We start from the raw sequence: 15,319 nt of genomic DNA, 5'->3' as shown, positions 1-15,319 counted from the left end.
CCTGCCGGTGCACGAGCCTCGCGCGGGCTTTGGGGCCCCTTACCTAAGGCGGCTGCTGATTGGCTCTTGGGGCGCAGCGCTACGCGCGCCTTCCGTGACGGGGTTGGTGGGGGGAGGTTCCACTACAAGCCACAGGCCTGCAAATGGCGTCTGAGGAACAAGGAGCGTTGGGGAGAGAGAGAGAAAGCAGGCACCGGTCACTCCGGAACCGGTCTAGGCACCCCGGAAGTGGCACCCAAAGAAAGACGGCCCGAAAGAGGAAGAGGAGAAGGTAGAGCGGGGCGGAGCGGAGATCAGTAGCCGCGGGGGTGCTGGCTTTGCGCATGCGCCGGGGGCTGGGCGCTCCAGAATGGAGCGTCATCAACTGAGCATGCGTTGATGGAGGCGGTTGGCTGCAGCACGCATGCGGACGGAGGGGAGGCGGGAGAATGCTGCGGTTCCGCGTTAGTGAGCGCGCGCGCGCGCCTTTGAGGCCCATGTAGGAGTGTAGCGAAGAGAGGGGCTCCTCCGGAGAAAGCAGGTTCGAGTCCTGCCTCGTCAATGGCGTTGGCGGAATTCGGTGGGGTGGGGCGACAGGGAGCAATGTCCGGGTGCTGGGCCGTTAAGTGCTGGGAACACAGGAATGAATTAGACCTAGTGTGTGCACTGGAAGACATCCCGCTCTGTGGGGGGAGACAACTAGAGCAAATCACTGAAGGAAAAGCCCCAAGTCGGTTTGACCTTGAAGGGTGGTAAACGGCTCTCCAGACGGAGGGAAAGATTTAGACTATCTTGGACTCAATTCCCCCTGGGTGGGAGGTGAGGCTGCAGAGATGGGCGGGTCAGATCCTCAAGCCCTGGGAGACGGAGACTGGTGGGAATAGGATTGTTAAATCTCCCGCCCTCCGCGGTGGAGGAGGAACCGAGGACTAGGGGGTCGAAAGTTCAAGAAGCCAATGGCGGAGCTCTGTGCTCACCAGAGGGAAATACCGGGTTCTGAGGGCGGCCCAAGGAGAGCGCATGCGCAGCGGCTTAGCTAGCTTCCCGCGGTTACCACTGGGAGGAGGAGGGAGAAGGGGCGTGTAAATCATGTGTATATTGGTGAATGGGGGAATTTACCGTTTTTCATTTGAAATCTTATTTAAAATGTTTTTTTAAATTTATATTTGAACATGGGATACATCTACATTTTGACAAAATTCAGGCAGCCACTAGGGTACACAAAGTCTACTCCGGTTCCCATATTCCTTTCCTAAAGCGCCGGCTCCCAGTTTACTTCCGGAACGACTGTTTAAGCAAAGCATTGGAGATAAGAGATTGAGCCAGGGTTCACATAAATGGCAGCTGACCTTGGCCACGTTCCTCCACCCTCTCTAGCCCCTTTTCTAAAATGGAGATTGGTGACACCTTATGATGTTCTGGCAGAGTTAAATGGGTGAAAGTACCCAGAATAGTGCTTGGTGCGTAGTAGCACTGTGTGTTGTCATTATTTTGTGCTGCGCTGTCCCCCCCGACTCCCCCAAGCCTGTCCCTGCTGCCATTTCTTCAGTACCCGTACCAGGTGGAACAATTTCAACAGGCTGCTGCAGGCGGGGTGAAAACACCAGTCCACGTACTAAGTTCAGAGTCCTGTTTATGGATTCTTCAAAGGCTGTGAGTGTTGAGCAGAAACACGCATGACAGACCATCCCTCCTTATAGTGTGTCTGTCCCCTGTTCCTCTCTAGCATCTTCATCTCTGGTCATACCAGTTTTCCTCAAATTTTTCAATCCCAGATCACCTTCCATGCGAGTTTCACAACTCTGAGCAACCATCAGGAGGAAGTGACTTTAAAAGGGAAAAGAAAGGGCCTGGCATTGACATTGAGCCCTGTGTGTACCAGGCTGTGTTTTATATACATCACTACAAGCTTTCCCCCTCCCCATTTAACAGATGCAGAAAATAACAGTCCGAAAGAGAACATCTTACTGAAGTCCCTTCGCCAGGAAGCAGCAGGGCAAGCCCGTCTCTCCCTAGAGCAAGCCCACATTTTTTCCTCTGGCAGCGGGCAGCCTGCCTAGCGGTGAGTCAGTGGTGCACACAAGCACCCAAAAACCTGCCTTTTCTCATTAGTGGCATGGTTGTGTGGATGTATCACGCCCTAACCATTTCCCTGTTGATAAACATTTAGACTGTTGCTGAACTTTGGCTCTTACAAGCGTTTGCTGCGGTTAATAACCTTGTATATCTGATTGCATGTGTGTGATAGGATTATCAGTGATATCTTCTTTGAAGTGGAATCGCTGGGTCAAAGGGTACACGTTTGGGAATATTGAGAGCCATTGCCACATGATGTATTCATTTCTCCAATGATTTCTGTGTTCATTTTATTCATTCATATGTTGATTGTGTTCTGGAACTTTAATCAGCTGCCAGGCACAGCTGTAGGCTGGAGCTCCTACAGGGAATAGGCCAGAGCACCTGCCCTCTAGGATCAGATATTCCAGTGCAGCAGATTATGTCAGATAAAAGATGCTTGGAAGGATAAGTCAGGATAAGGAAATTTCCAGTGACAGAGGTCAGCGGCGGTCGGGAAGGGCTGTCTGAGGAAGATTGTCAAGGTGACCAGAGTGGCTGGAGCAGAGTGAGGGGACGAGAGAAAGGATTATTTTGGAATGAAGCTATCAAGGGGGGCCAGGTTACATAGGGTCTTGTAGGGCACCAGAAGGGCTTTGGAAGTTACTTCCTGAGTGTAACAGGAAGCCGCTGTAGAGCTGTGAGCAAGGACCAGAGTGTTGGGATGTAAGTTTTATAAACATTTCTCGAGTGAAAACCCTCAGTTAATGACTGTGGATGCTTGTTCGGGTGAAGGCCACAGACAGATACAGATCAGAGCTGTGAGGACGAGTGTTGAAGACTTCTGCTTTTTCGAGCCACATGACTGTTGTCTGTGCACAGAAAAGTTAAAGCGTTAAAGCAGCGCCAGTTGCTGTGAGGAGAACGACCTGCAGCTGGACACAGGTGATGAGGAAGCCCATGTCCCTGCCTGGATGGGAGATGATGGTGACTCAGAAAGAGGGTTGTGTGACAGGAAGAATGAATCAGGGATGACTTAAAAGTTATCCTAAAGGTTTTGGGCTTGACCAACTGGACAAAGCGTGATGCTTTTTTTTTTTTACTTTTTACGAAGATGTAGAGGAATCCTCTTCCTGGGAAATCAACAAGCTTTGAAATTGCTAACTCTGAGATCAATGGACATGGAGTAAGGGGCGACAGGAGAGAAGCCAGGGTTGTAGATAGAAAATTTTTTACTGACTTTTCACTGTGAAATTTTATTATTTTATTTTATTTATGTATTTTCCAAATTTTTAGATGTTTTATTATTTATTTTAGAGAGAGAGACAGAGTGCGAGAGAGGGAAAGGCAGAGAGAAAGGGAGACACAGAAATTGGAGCAGGCTCCAGGCTCTGAGCTGTCAGCACAGAGCCCGACTCTGGGGCTCACACTCATGAATCTCGTGAGCCAGGAGATCATGACCTGATCCGAAGTCAGGCACTTAATCGCCTGAGCCACCCAGGTGCCCCTCAGGAGTTTTGAAGGTGGGAGAAATTATAGCATGTTGTATGCTAACAAGAGTGGTAGAGGGGAAAATGGACATGGAGACTTAGGAACTCGGTCCTCAGGCGGGTAGCAGCATGGTGAGAGGGAGAGAGGGATTGGCCTTGAATCAAAGAGGGGCCAGCTCTTCCTGGTAAAAGAAAGGAAAGTTGGACCATCTGATGTTCCCTCCAGATTGTAAAAACCACTCTTGTTCCTTCTGTGTTGGCAGCTACTGCACACAGCATAACAGCTCAAGAAAGGTGTTTGGACTGCAGTCTGGTGTTGATGTAAATGGTAGGGCTTCCTTTACGAACCATAATCAAGAACTGGACAGATGCTCTCGATGTTTGTTCTACGTGGCTGGGGCCAGAGGGAAAGGACGGTGGTGGGCAGTTATCTGACCCTTGGTCTTCTGGAAAGGGGGAGTGGGGGAGGTTGAGTCAGTCACCAGCAGCCAATGATTTAATTAGCACTATGTAGTGAAGCCTCCATCAAAACCGAAAAGGTCAAACACACACACACACACACACACACTCACACTCACACACACAAGGTCAGAGTTGGGAGAGCTTCCAGGTTTTAGGGCACATGGAGATTTGGGGACAGTGGGGCCCCTGGAGAAGGCATAGTAGCTTCCCTTCCCCATACCTTGCCTGTGTGTCTCTTCCATCTTCCTGTTTCTGAGATTTTTTTTGGTTTATAATAATTATTGATTTATAATAACCAGGAATCCATTAAGTAAAATGTTTCTCTCTGAGTTCTGTGAGCTGGTGTAGCAGATGAATCCAACCCAGGGGGTCGTTCTTTGGAACCTGTGCTCTGTAGCTGATTGGTCCAGAAGCACAGGTGATAACCTGGACTTGCCACTGGCTTCTGAAGGTTGGGGGGAGGGGGGGTTGCAGTATTGTAGGACTGAGCTCTTAATCTGTGGAATCTGATGCTGTTTCTAGGAAGACAGTGTCAGAATTGAGTTGAAGTATAGAACATGTGGCTGGTGTCTGAGAATTGCTTGGTGGTGTGGGGTGGGGGACCCACACACTGGAATTGGGTGCGGAATCACTAATGGTTCCTGCTAACAGCCAGGGTAGGGTGGGGGGATGTGGAAGGGGGTTGTGGGGCCTGAAGAGCCCCCAGGGTGAGGCCTGTGGGTGTATTAACACAATGGGATACTATTCTGCAGTGAAAAAGCGTGAGCGGCAGGGGTGGAGGCAGGGGTGGATCGCAGAGCCTAAGAAATCGGTCCATCTAGCATGTAGAGCAGGGCTGCTTTCAAAGTCCGGCAGAAGAGGTCAGGATGGTGGTTACCAGGGTAGCAGGAGTGTGTTGGCTGGGAGGGAACATGAGAGCCTTTAGGGGGATGGAAACTTCTAGCTTGATCTGAGTGGTGGCTGCTCCAGTGAATAAATGGGTAAAAAGTCACTGAGACTGCATTTAAAATGTGTGTGCTTTATGTAAAAGGACCTCCATAAAAGAAAAAATGAGCTGCAAGAAGCTAGACTTTGACAGAAGGGCAGGTTGGAGCCACAGAAGTTTGAACAAGGGCCAAGTTCAGGTCCAGGTATGGGTGGGAGAGTCCTCACAGTCCAAGGGAGGCGGGTGCATGAAAAGAGAGAGGCCAGAATCTGCCTCAGCTCCTGACTGGCCCTCTAACCCTGGGAAGCCCCCACCCTTCTCTGGGCCCTCTTTTTCCCCACTCAGGCCCCTCGTGGAGGTGGAGGTTAAGGTAAAACAGGAAAGGAGAGAAGCCCAGACAGAGCCTGTGAGACTGAGCCCCTTGAGGACAGAGACATCTGACTCATGCCTGCAGACCTAGCCCCTGATGGAAGTGCTGATTTAGTGAGGGGGAGTGCAGAAGCTGCTGGAAGGGGCTGTCAGGACCTATGTCCCACATTGGGGAATGGGTGCAGGTAGCGGGGCAGGTCCAAGATACTTGAGAACAGGAGATCGCTCCCACGTCCTCTTAGTTTCTTTGTGAAAAGCCCCTTCTAACCAGTTCCTGCCTTGTCTCAGCGGAAACCACCGCGGTGGAAAGTGAGGAGTTTCGGTGCCCCAGGCGTTCAGGGTTACCATTCAGTGATAGTCACTGAGGCTCTGCAGGTGCCAGCCCTTGACATTGAAAACACAGTAGAGAACAAAAAATGAAAATACGTTGTTAATCATCCCTGAGCTTCTCATTGGGCCTGTTGGCTAAATGCTGGGGCTCTGGAGCCAGGCTCCGTGGGCCAGAGCCCAGCTCTCCCCTCTCTACTGTGGCTCTGGGTAGGTTTCTTAAATTTCTCTCTGCCTCGGTTACTTCATGTGTAAAACAGGACCACACAATACCCACTTTGCCTCCTTTTTAGAGATTTTGTGAAGTCATTTATATAGACTTAGCAGGGTGCTGGGTTCCAAAAATACTGTGGTTCATGGGGGGCTGTGAGAGCTCCAGAAAAGGCTTTCTAGAGAAGGGGACAGACACCCAAGCTGAGGCCTAAAGGAGGAATAGGAAGGAGGTGGCCAGCTGCAGCGGGGTGGGACGAGGAAGAATGGGTTTGGTAGGGGATCTGGCTGTAACACTGCAAGGAGGGCTTCCTGCAGGGGGAGGGTGTTGGAGATGTCTTCAGAGGTCCCATCCAGTTCCTGTCTCCTTTACTGCCAGGTGGGCTGGCGTCCAGAGGAAGGGCAGTTCGTGGCAGTGGGTGGTGCAGGCCCCAGTTTAGCTCCGGGGGCCGAGGGATGAGGCTAACTGTGGATTTGTAGGGAAATCCAAAGATAGCTCAGCAGAGAATGATGACTCGCAGCCCGGGCTTCCCCGCAAATCGAAGGAAGCGAGGATGAATCAGTCTCTCAAAGTGGAATGGAGCCGTTGTGGGAAGTGATGGGAAGTGAAACCTCCAAGAAGTCCAAGGCCATTCGGCCTCTGACTCACCTCAGGCAGGGCAGAGGGAGGGCTCAGCCACAGGGCAGGGCAAGCTGGGTGTGAATCTGGGCCTTGCGGCCAGACTTCCAGCCTCTTAGACGTGGCTCTTCCTGCAGCCTCAGTTTCTGTATCTCTACAATGGGTTGGGTCAGTCGTGGTGATTTACAGGAGGGGAGCACACAGTAGGGCCTCCAGAAGTGCCAGCCCCTCCCTACTTCCTGTCTGAGTCTTAAGCAGATAATGGAATGAGTATGTGGGATGGTTTGGGGTTCTTGGTAGTTTCCTGATGGGTGAGTTGTCATCTAGGTACTGGAGAGATGAGTGGGGGGAAGGGCTGCAGAGAAAAGAAAAAGAGCAGCCATGCGCTACTTCTGAAAATCAATACCGATTAATAAAAATGATGAACTGTCTCTTGTGTGTTTGATTCTTACTAAATGCCTGCCTGTCTGTGCCAGTCCCTGTTTTCATCTTAACAGCAGTTCCATGGGAAGGTGGACCCATTTTAGAGGTGAGGTAAAATGTTCAGAGAGGTGAAGCCACTTGCCCAAAGTCACACAGGCAGTGGATGGCAGAGCTAGGCTTGGGACCCTGCACTAAATCCTGGATTTGAAGCCTTTGTTCTTAGTCTCAGATCTGTGGGGGTGAGGGTTATTGAGGACCCACAGACCTGGGAGGGGACTTAGAGGAGGGGGTCTGTTTTACAGACAGGAAAACTAAGGTTCAGACCAAACAAGGGCCTTGCACTGGATGACCTGCCTGTTGGGAATGTGCATACGTTTGAAAAGAAACAGCAACTTCTTCTGGCTTTGTTTAACATTTATTACAAAGTTAAGAACAGAGACTGGTGAGTTGTGCCCCCCACCCGCCTTCTCTCCACCAGATCCTCTGCAGCTCTGGAAGACTGTGTTCTCCTTGCTCTCCCGGCAGAGGGCGCTGCTTCCCCTCAGCCTCAGGCCTGGTTCCTTCAGCTCCCGTATCCAGCAGTAACTNACCCCGATCCCCCACCCCCCATCCCCTCCTCCCCTGGGACCCAGGAGTCTCACCCCCAGGCACCTCCCCTTCTAACTGAAAGCTGGAGGTCATCCATAGCAGCATAGTGAGGATGTTTTGTCCAGGGTATGTAGGGTAGTAGTGACCATTTTCCTATTGGGGAAATGGGGTGTGTGTGTGTGTGTGTGTGGCCACGGCCTTTCTCCTTGAGCCAGTGTCTCCAGCAGCCATCCGTGAGTGAGCCCGTCCAAAGGTGGGGCCCCCTTCGGTCCTTGCACTTGAGGTGCTTTATTCGTAGGGCTGGGTCAGGAGTAGCAGGGACAATGTCCTCGACCTCAATCCTGGGGAAAGTAGCTTGGTCTGCCTCCATGGATCCTGGGGAGACCAACAGAGAGATGGCTAGATAGGCAGGCCAGAAACCAAAGGCAGAGCAAGAGCAGGGACACTGGGGTGAAGACAGACAAACACCAGTGGACAGAGGAGGAAGGAAGAGGGTGGGTGTACCTGTCACCAGCAGATGGGCATTTGGACAGAGACTGAGAACATGCCCAGAGATAGACAGATCAAGCCAAGAAAGAGGGAGAAAATACTGAGGGTCAGCAAAGAGAAGGACTGTCCCCTTCCTTTACTGCTAGTCCAGGCCCATGTGCCCTGTCTTCCAAAGGAGAAAGGCCATCCCCTGCCCCTTCGCCCCATGGGCTGCTATCCACAGGCGCCCTTCCTCCAGGAGGCTCTTCTGCCTGAGTCCCAACCCCCTCACCAGCTACGTGGCCTCCTGGCGTGGTTCTGGATGCTGCTGCGGCCCCAGGGCATTGCTAAGCAGCTCAGCCAGGGTGTCCAGCTTCCCCGCCAGTGCGTCCATCCGCTTCTCCAGGGCCTGGTGGGAGCTGCTCAGACCCAGCTGCAGGTCACACAGGATCATGTGCATCTGGGCAGAGAGGGGGCCAGAGGCCTCAGTGGCTGAGGTGCACTTCTGCCTCATCCCAGAACTTGACTTGGTGCTTTCCATTCGTGGTTTAAAACACTCTTTAAAAGTGTGAGTGAGAATCTGTTTCCGTTTTTACAGCTATGGAAACAGGCCTAGAGCAGTTAAACTGACATGCCCAAGGCAGCACCTAGAATAAGGCTTAGTACATAGAAGGTAGGTGCTCACTAAACATTTGTGGAATTGATGAAGGACTTCACAGTAGCCCTTTCATTACCTTCTCAGATGAGGATTCACAGCTTCATCTTTGAGGGTGTGTGAGCTTTCTATGAGATTTCTTGAATTCTAGCCAGTTAATCTTCAGAAATTATGACCTGCCAATTCTGGCGGATCTAGGCCAGCCCCTCCTCACTGAGACCTGCCCTGAAGTTTAGGGGCCTGCATCTGCGGCTGTGTTTACCATGGCATTGGTGCCAATGGCCACTGTTTGAATTGTCTCGGGCTAATGAGAAAAAGCAAAGGCCGCCGGATAAGCAAAAGGCTCTGTGAGCCAAGCCAAGGGATGTGACGTCACCACCCCAAGCAGTGGCTGAATCAAGTGGCCCCAGCAGAAGAATGGCAAGGGGGGGGGTCCACCTTGGCCAGGCAAGCCTGCCTAAGTNCGTCACCACCCCAAGCAGTGGCTGAATCAAGTGGCCCCAGCAGAAGAATGGCAAGGGGGGGGGGGTCCACCTTGGCCAGGCAAGCCTGCCTAAGGCCCCTCTTTACAGTCACCACAGAGACTGACCTCCCCTGAAACGATGCCATCGGTCTGTGTCAGTGTTAATTTGCATTGTATTGGTTTTGCCATTTATGTTTGAATTTGGTGTGTATGTTTGCTTTGGTTTTATTTGTTGCCTAAGAGTCAGAATTGGAAGAAATTTCATCTGTCCACATGTAACTTGACAATAAAAATAATTTAAAACTAAACGCTGGAGTTCCTTATACTATTTCTTTAAGTTAAAAAGGGATCTGATGTGTCCCCTACATGAGTGTAAGAAACAGTTGAATCATTCATTCAACATCAAACCTTTGTCAGGTGCGTGTGTGTGCCAGACCCCTGCCAGTGTTGTCTGTGCCGGGGCCAGATTTCCCTACCAGTGCGGTGGCCCCAAACTCCCTTCTAGACCCTCCCACTGGGCCCCGGTACCTTGGAGATGTCCACCATGGAGTTCACTTGCTCTCGGAGCTTTCTGTGTTTCAGCCGCACCTGGCGGAACCTGTGGGAAGAGGTGATAGGTTAGAAGTGACCCTCGCTCGGGGATGGGTAAGGGGAGGAGGGACTCACGGAGACACAGAGCAGTGAGGAAGGGTTTCCAGAGAGCTGCACCCAAGAGCCCATCTCCCAGGTAGAGACCCAGGTATCCTGGCCCACATGTGGGGTGGCACAGACCCAAAGACAGAGGTGCAAGATGAATCCTCACAGACAGAGTCACTATGAGGTCTCGGTGGACGTCTGCTCAGCCCACACACGGGTGTCCTGACCCGGGCACACACTATGCAGGATGGAGGAGATGCGCGCAGAGAGGCCCTCACCTGTTGATGGCAGCCAGCAGCCTGCGCTGGTGCCTGCGGGCAGCTCCACGGTCCTTCCTGCGGGTGTGTTTGTAGAACATCCAGGCCTCCTGCAGCACTCGGGCAGCCGATTCCTTCATCTGGCGGTGGGCATGGTGTCAGTGGAGACAGACCCCTAGGGCTCTGGGAAGAGGTGCTGGGGCCTGGACTCCCTGGTCTGAGGAAGGGGAGGGCTGGAGGCTGGGGCAGGAGGGGATGGGTGGGGACTCCTGGGTGCTGTGGGTGCCGCAGGTCCGTTCTCACCTCTTTGGCATACTGGATGTCCATCATGAAGTTGTGCACGTGCTTCTCTGCCTTATTAAACTCCAGCTTCCGGGCCACCACGGCCACCAGCAGGGCTGTGCAGCAGACCCCCTGTGGGCAGATCAGACACTATGACAGGAGGGCTGTTGGGGCTCTTGTGCCGCCAAACTCTCTCTCCTTGAACCCTCACAACAGCCCCAGAAGGCAAGCAAGACCACCCCTCGGTGACAGGCAAGCAGGCCCAGGGAGGAGAACCACGGTCCCACAGCTGTGAGGGGGTAGAGCTAGGACACAAGTCACGTGTCTGAGTCCCACTCATGTGTAGCGTTCACACCATCAGAATGTCCCCTTTTGTTAAGGGCATGATTGGAGAGGGGTAGATTCTGGGCGAGGGGCAGTCCTGGCCACCACCTCCCCGTTGCTCTCACCCAGTTGGCCATCAGGTCCCTGAGGGTATCCCTCAATCTCCCCTCTCCCCTGTGGCTCCTGCCCGGTTCTGGCCGTGTCCCTTCCCTCCTGGATCATCTCCAGCCTCCCCTCTCCTGACCCTGACCCCAGAGAGATCTAACAGTTTGGAGCCTGCCCCCTTACCCTAATGTAGGCTCCCCCAGCCCCAAACTTCTTAGCCTGGCTTTCAGAGCCTTCCAAGGTCTAGGCCTTGGCTCCAGACAACTCAGCCTGGCCTCGTTCTGCTTCAGCTGCCCGAGCACTTTGGTCCATACACTCCTCCCTTCTCCCAAGGCCTCTGATCCAGCAGCTGTTTGGCGGCACCTGCTGTTCTTCCTTACAGTAAATTTTCTTCTGGAGCCTTCCCCTTCCCCAAGCTGTATCTCAGCTCACAAAAGCTTTGGACAATTTACTTGTTGCAAACATTGTTTCCTGGAGTGCCTGTGTTCCAGTTCAGCCCTGAGCACCTTCCTTAATCTCTCAGCGTCTCACTTTCTTCCCTGTAAAAAGGGCATGCCCTCACAGTATGACCCTGCAGATTCCTTAAGTTAACACTTGGAAAGTGTTCAGAGCAGAGACTGGCACACAGTATGTGCTCAGTAAAGTTGGCTATCATTATTCCATTATGCTGGGAAACCTCGGCCAGGAGGTGGGCTGTGAGCTCTAGTGCAAATTGCCTGATCTTTCTAGGTCTCTCCTTGGCACAAGGTTTCTCCTTGTGTCAAATGACATATTTCTGGAAGGAAATAGGGCTGGGAAGTCGGGCCTGTGTTCTTGAGGATGGTGAAGCCTAGGGTCCCAGGTTCCAAAGAGAGCAAGGATTAGGGGATGGATCCCTGTGTTTTGAAAGGAAATGGGGCAGTGGGTGTTCTTGGGGGTCTCCTTGAATGCCTTCATGGGCTCCATGATTTCCTGGGGCCCAAAGGATGAGCAATTTGGGATAAGGGTAGGGTCCCTGAGGGAGCTGTACTCACCATCACTCCAGTGCAGAGGCAGACAATCTTGCCCCATAGGGTGCCTGGCACCACATCCCCATAGCCAATGGTCAGGAATGTGATGGGGATCAGCCACAGTGTGTCTGAAAGGTGTCCAGTGGCATTAACGGCCTGCCTATAGGGAAAGATGAGTTAGTTCTGAAATCTTACCCCATGATCCCTGATACTCTCCTTCCTAACACACCTACAGTCCCCAGAAACACCCAGAGAAAAAGTAAGTTCTGGGCTTTGGAGAGCCTGCCTGGCTTCCTCTCTGCTGTGTGAGCTGGGCAAGAGAGGCTCAGCCACTCTGGGCTGTGGGATTTGAACTTGGATCCCACCAGTTCCAAAGCCTGTTTGGTTTTAGCTAGGTTACCAGGACTGCTGCTTTCAGAGTGCATGGTTGAAGGGTTGAGAGCAGGCAGAAACCCAGCCCAGGGTCCACTTGTCCACCCTGACAGTGATATCATCACCTGGAGGAAGGGGAGCCTTTTTCTTTAAAAAAAATAAATAAATAAAATAAAAACATTTTTTAAAGTAATCTCTACACCAGTGTGGGGCTCAAACCCCAAGATCGAGAGTCTCATGCTCCAACGACTGAGCCAGCCAGGCGCCCCAGGGGCCCCTTTTTCTAATGTCCACAAAGATGCTGTATGGCCTACAGGTGGCCTTGTCAAGACTAAAAAGGCAGGACCCTGTCTTCCTTTCCCCTCACTTTATGGAAGGAGACATTTGGTTCCAGCCATGGAAGGGATTGAAGATCTTGATTTGTCTAACACAAGCCCACAGACCCCTTGCATCAGGGTCAGCAGGGAAAGCTTCATTCATGATGCCGTGAGAGCCACTACTGCCTGGAGGCGGGGACTGAATTTACACTGTTAAGCCCCACTCCCTTCATCCAGAAGGACATTCAAGTCTGAGGAGTTCTGATTTGGGATTTAGAAATGTGACCCCCTCCTCACCCTCCCATTTTTCAGGTGAGAAACGTGGTGGGAGGAAAACATTCTGCAAGAGGAAGGAGTTGAAAATCGTGGAAGATCAGAATTGCTGGGGAGACCTGAAGGACAGTGGAACTTGACACCCATTCTACAGATGAAGGAAGGATCTGAAAAGGCAGTGCTCGTCATTCCCCGCCTCTTTTCAAGAATCCTTTGCCAGAGGTACTAAACCAGAGGTTCCTGAACTTGAGCAGGGATCAGAATCCCCTGTTAAAACAGGTTGCTTGGCCCGAGCCGCTAGAGTGTTAACTTGGTGGTTCTGGGTAGGGCCTGAGAATTTGGATTTGCGGCAAGTTCCCTGCTGGCCAGGGAACCACACTTTAAGAAACACCAACTAAGCTTACCCTCATTTTCTTTATCTGTAAGGGAGAGAAACCGAGGCCCTGAAAGGCTACAGGCCCAGCATTCAGTCTGTCCAGCAGGCAGCCTGGAATCCTTTATCCATTCCCCGCAGGGAATTTCCTTCCAGAGCAGCCCCCAATCACCCCCATCCCAGGATCATGGGGAGTGTCCACAGAGCGTCTCTGTGCTAATTCAGAAAAGGTGTCACTGTCCTCCAACGAGGCAGTTGCAACCCTTGGCCCGGCCCCAGTACCTGGGTTTAGAGACGGAATATATGTCTGGAAACCCGAGACAGGGCAGGGGTGGAAGTGGGAAGGGAAAGGCTTGCTAGGGCCTGTGTGAGTCTGGGGAGACTGGAGTGGCCAGCCAGTCGGTTCCTCCCACCCCAGTGGCTGAGTGTGGACAAACAGCTTTCTCCTCCGAGTTGCCCCCCAGGGGCCCAAGCTGTAAGGCCATCCAGGACAGCTGTGGCTGTAAGCGGCTCCTCCAGATGCTCCAGGTACCCCCACCCTCCACCCCCAGCACCCTCACCTCTCGGCCACCGACAGCACCCAGGCGGTGGTGAGCCAGAGGCCAAGCGTGAGGCAGAGCAGCAGGCGACCAGGGTGCGTGTTCATGTACAGCTTGGCCACGAACCAGTGGCGGAAGCGGACCTGGTTGAGGGCGCCGATGCTGCGGTAGGACGCGTTGAGCAAGACGCCGCTGCGCAGGAGGACGGCGCGAGGCACCAGGTAGAGGCGCAGCAGCATGGCCAGCGACAGCAGCGCCTCCCCCTCATCCAGGAAGCCCGGCCAGGACTGCGTCGCCGCGGACCGGGACCCCAAACCCTGAGCGCACCGCGGACCCCGCACCGGCGCCGGGTGCAGAGCGCACACGGCCAGCTCCAGCACGATCTGCGCCGCCTGCCGCCCGGTCAGCGCCACGCGCCAGTCCCGGAGCCCGTTGTCGGTCATGAACAACTGCGGGGAGGGGACAGATGGGGGAGGGAAGGGGTCACACGAAGGTCAAGCGGCCCTGCCTGCCTGCCAGCGCCGGGAGATAAGGGGGGCGCGCCCACCAGGGCCGGGGCCCTGGGGAGGGGGCGGAGGGAGGCACTTAGCGCAGGACAGGGACGGGCAGGTGGGACTGGGGAGGGTGGGGAAGGAGTGGGTCAGGATCTGAGGAGGGTGCCTCTCCACCTTCTCCCACCCCCCACCCCCAGTGTCAGCCCACTTCCAGAATTTCCTGTGGGCCCCACAGTGTTCTATATATCGAAGACACAGGTGAGGAAAACAGAAACCCCTGGGTCCCTGGAGCTTACAGCCCACAGCCACCGAGCTGTCTCCGCCTTCAGTTTCTGGGGACACGGCCAGTAACTAACTGTAACTGTAAATCGCACACCATTAGCAGTGACTCTAGCTAACATTTTACAGGGCACTTGGGACGTGGGCACTGCTCTCTCTCTCCAATTTATGACTCAGGGAATGCTCACAACACAGTGGGATTGAAAGCATTATGACCCCCATTTTACAGATGCGGAAACTGAGGCCCAGGCCCCTCAGGTGTAGCAACACAGCTGAGCTACAAGTTGAGGCCACTTCACCGTTTGAATGACTGCTGTTAAGGATAATATGTACTTTTTTACTGAGCAGGCACCACAGGGGGAATTATTACATATGGCCAATAAAGCTCCCTTTTACAGGGTAAAGGGGGAAAGGGTAAAGGCAACAGGATACTGGGATGTAGGGAGTGGGGGGGGAGAGTTGGGTGTCTGGATGAGAATGAGACGGGAGGGGGGCGATGGGTGGAAAGACATGCCCCCCCCCCCAGGTCTAGGAGGTAATCGTCAGAGAGATGGGGAGCTCAGGAATAGGGACGAACCTGCAGGCACATAGCCTGGAATGGTGGGGCCTCAGGGATGGAGCACAGAGGTCTGGGGAGCTGGGCCTGGAGCAGGGGTGCCTAGAGGCGGGAGTTGTCAGCACCCCAGGGCTGCAAGTGGAGCATGGGACTGGGTTGCTGCAGGAGGCTCTGTCTGTCTGTCTGTGGTTATTCCCCTCTCGGTGGGTGAGGGTGTGGACGAATCTTAGGGCGGAGAAACCTCATTACTCAGACCAGGAGGAGTGTGGAAAGTGTGAGCCGACAGGGTGTGGTGGGGGCTGGGGGAGCAAGGAAGGGGCCCCCGGGGTGGGGCCCGCCCTACCTGGACCTCTTTGGCGTGAAATACCACGATAAGACAAAGAAGCAAGAAGGTGGAAATGCTGATCATGCATTTAACCAGGAACAGGTAGAGCGCCCACTGTTGGGAGGGATAGAAAATGGGGTAAGATTCCAGGTCCCTGGACTCAAT

General features: G+C 53.3%; 2 protein-coding genes and 1 long non-coding RNA gene across 5 annotated transcripts in view; 1 reads left to right on the top strand and 2 right to left on the bottom strand.

Moving 5' to 3' along the window:
* Positions 1 to 130, bottom strand: part of SMG9 (SMG9 nonsense mediated mRNA decay factor) — a 21,210-nt gene extending 21,080 nt beyond the window's left edge. The window contains exon 1 of the mRNA XM_077747376.1: positions 44 to 130. The gene's annotated coding sequence lies outside the window, so the exon portion shown is untranslated. The remainder of the gene's footprint in view (positions 1 to 43) is intronic.
* Positions 131 to 185: 55 nt separating this feature from the next.
* Positions 186 to 13,193, top strand: LOC144217714 (uncharacterized). Of its 2 annotated transcripts, none has more exons than XR_013330939.1 (3): positions 186 to 271; positions 1,912 to 2,041; positions 12,628 to 13,193. It is a non-coding gene; the product is annotated as an uncharacterized LOC144217714 (long non-coding RNA). The 2 variants fall into 2 exon arrangements; XR_013330938.1 differs by lacking the exon at positions 186 to 271 and adding an exon at positions 390 to 520.
* KCNN4 (potassium calcium-activated channel subfamily N member 4) overlaps positions 7,471 to 15,319 on the bottom strand; it is a 13,966-nt gene continuing 6,117 nt past the window's right edge. For both annotated transcript variants that reach the window (XM_077747378.1, XM_077747377.1), the window contains 8 exons: positions 15,173 to 15,268; positions 13,522 to 13,949; positions 11,651 to 11,786; positions 10,230 to 10,340; positions 9,948 to 10,066; positions 9,562 to 9,631; positions 8,208 to 8,375; positions 7,471 to 7,822 (listed from right to left, as the gene is read on the bottom strand). In XM_077747378.1, the coding sequence (XP_077603504.1) occupies positions 8,211 to 8,375; positions 9,562 to 9,631; positions 9,948 to 10,066; positions 10,230 to 10,340; positions 11,651 to 11,786; positions 13,522 to 13,949; positions 15,173 to 15,268 (1,125 nt within the window). In that variant the 3' untranslated portion in view covers positions 7,471 to 7,822; positions 8,208 to 8,210. The remainder of the gene's footprint in view (positions 7,823 to 8,207; positions 8,376 to 9,561; positions 9,632 to 9,947; positions 10,067 to 10,229; positions 10,341 to 11,650; positions 11,787 to 13,521; positions 13,950 to 15,172; positions 15,269 to 15,319) is intronic.

Source organism: Crocuta crocuta, unplaced genomic scaffold (assembly GCF_008692635.1).
Source record: "Crocuta crocuta isolate KB4526 unplaced genomic scaffold, BGI_CrCroc_1.0 scaffold334, whole genome shotgun sequence".
In the NCBI taxonomy this organism is placed as follows: domain Eukaryota; kingdom Metazoa; phylum Chordata; class Mammalia; order Carnivora; family Hyaenidae; genus Crocuta; species Crocuta crocuta.
This window is presented reverse-complemented; position numbering and strand designations above follow the sequence as displayed.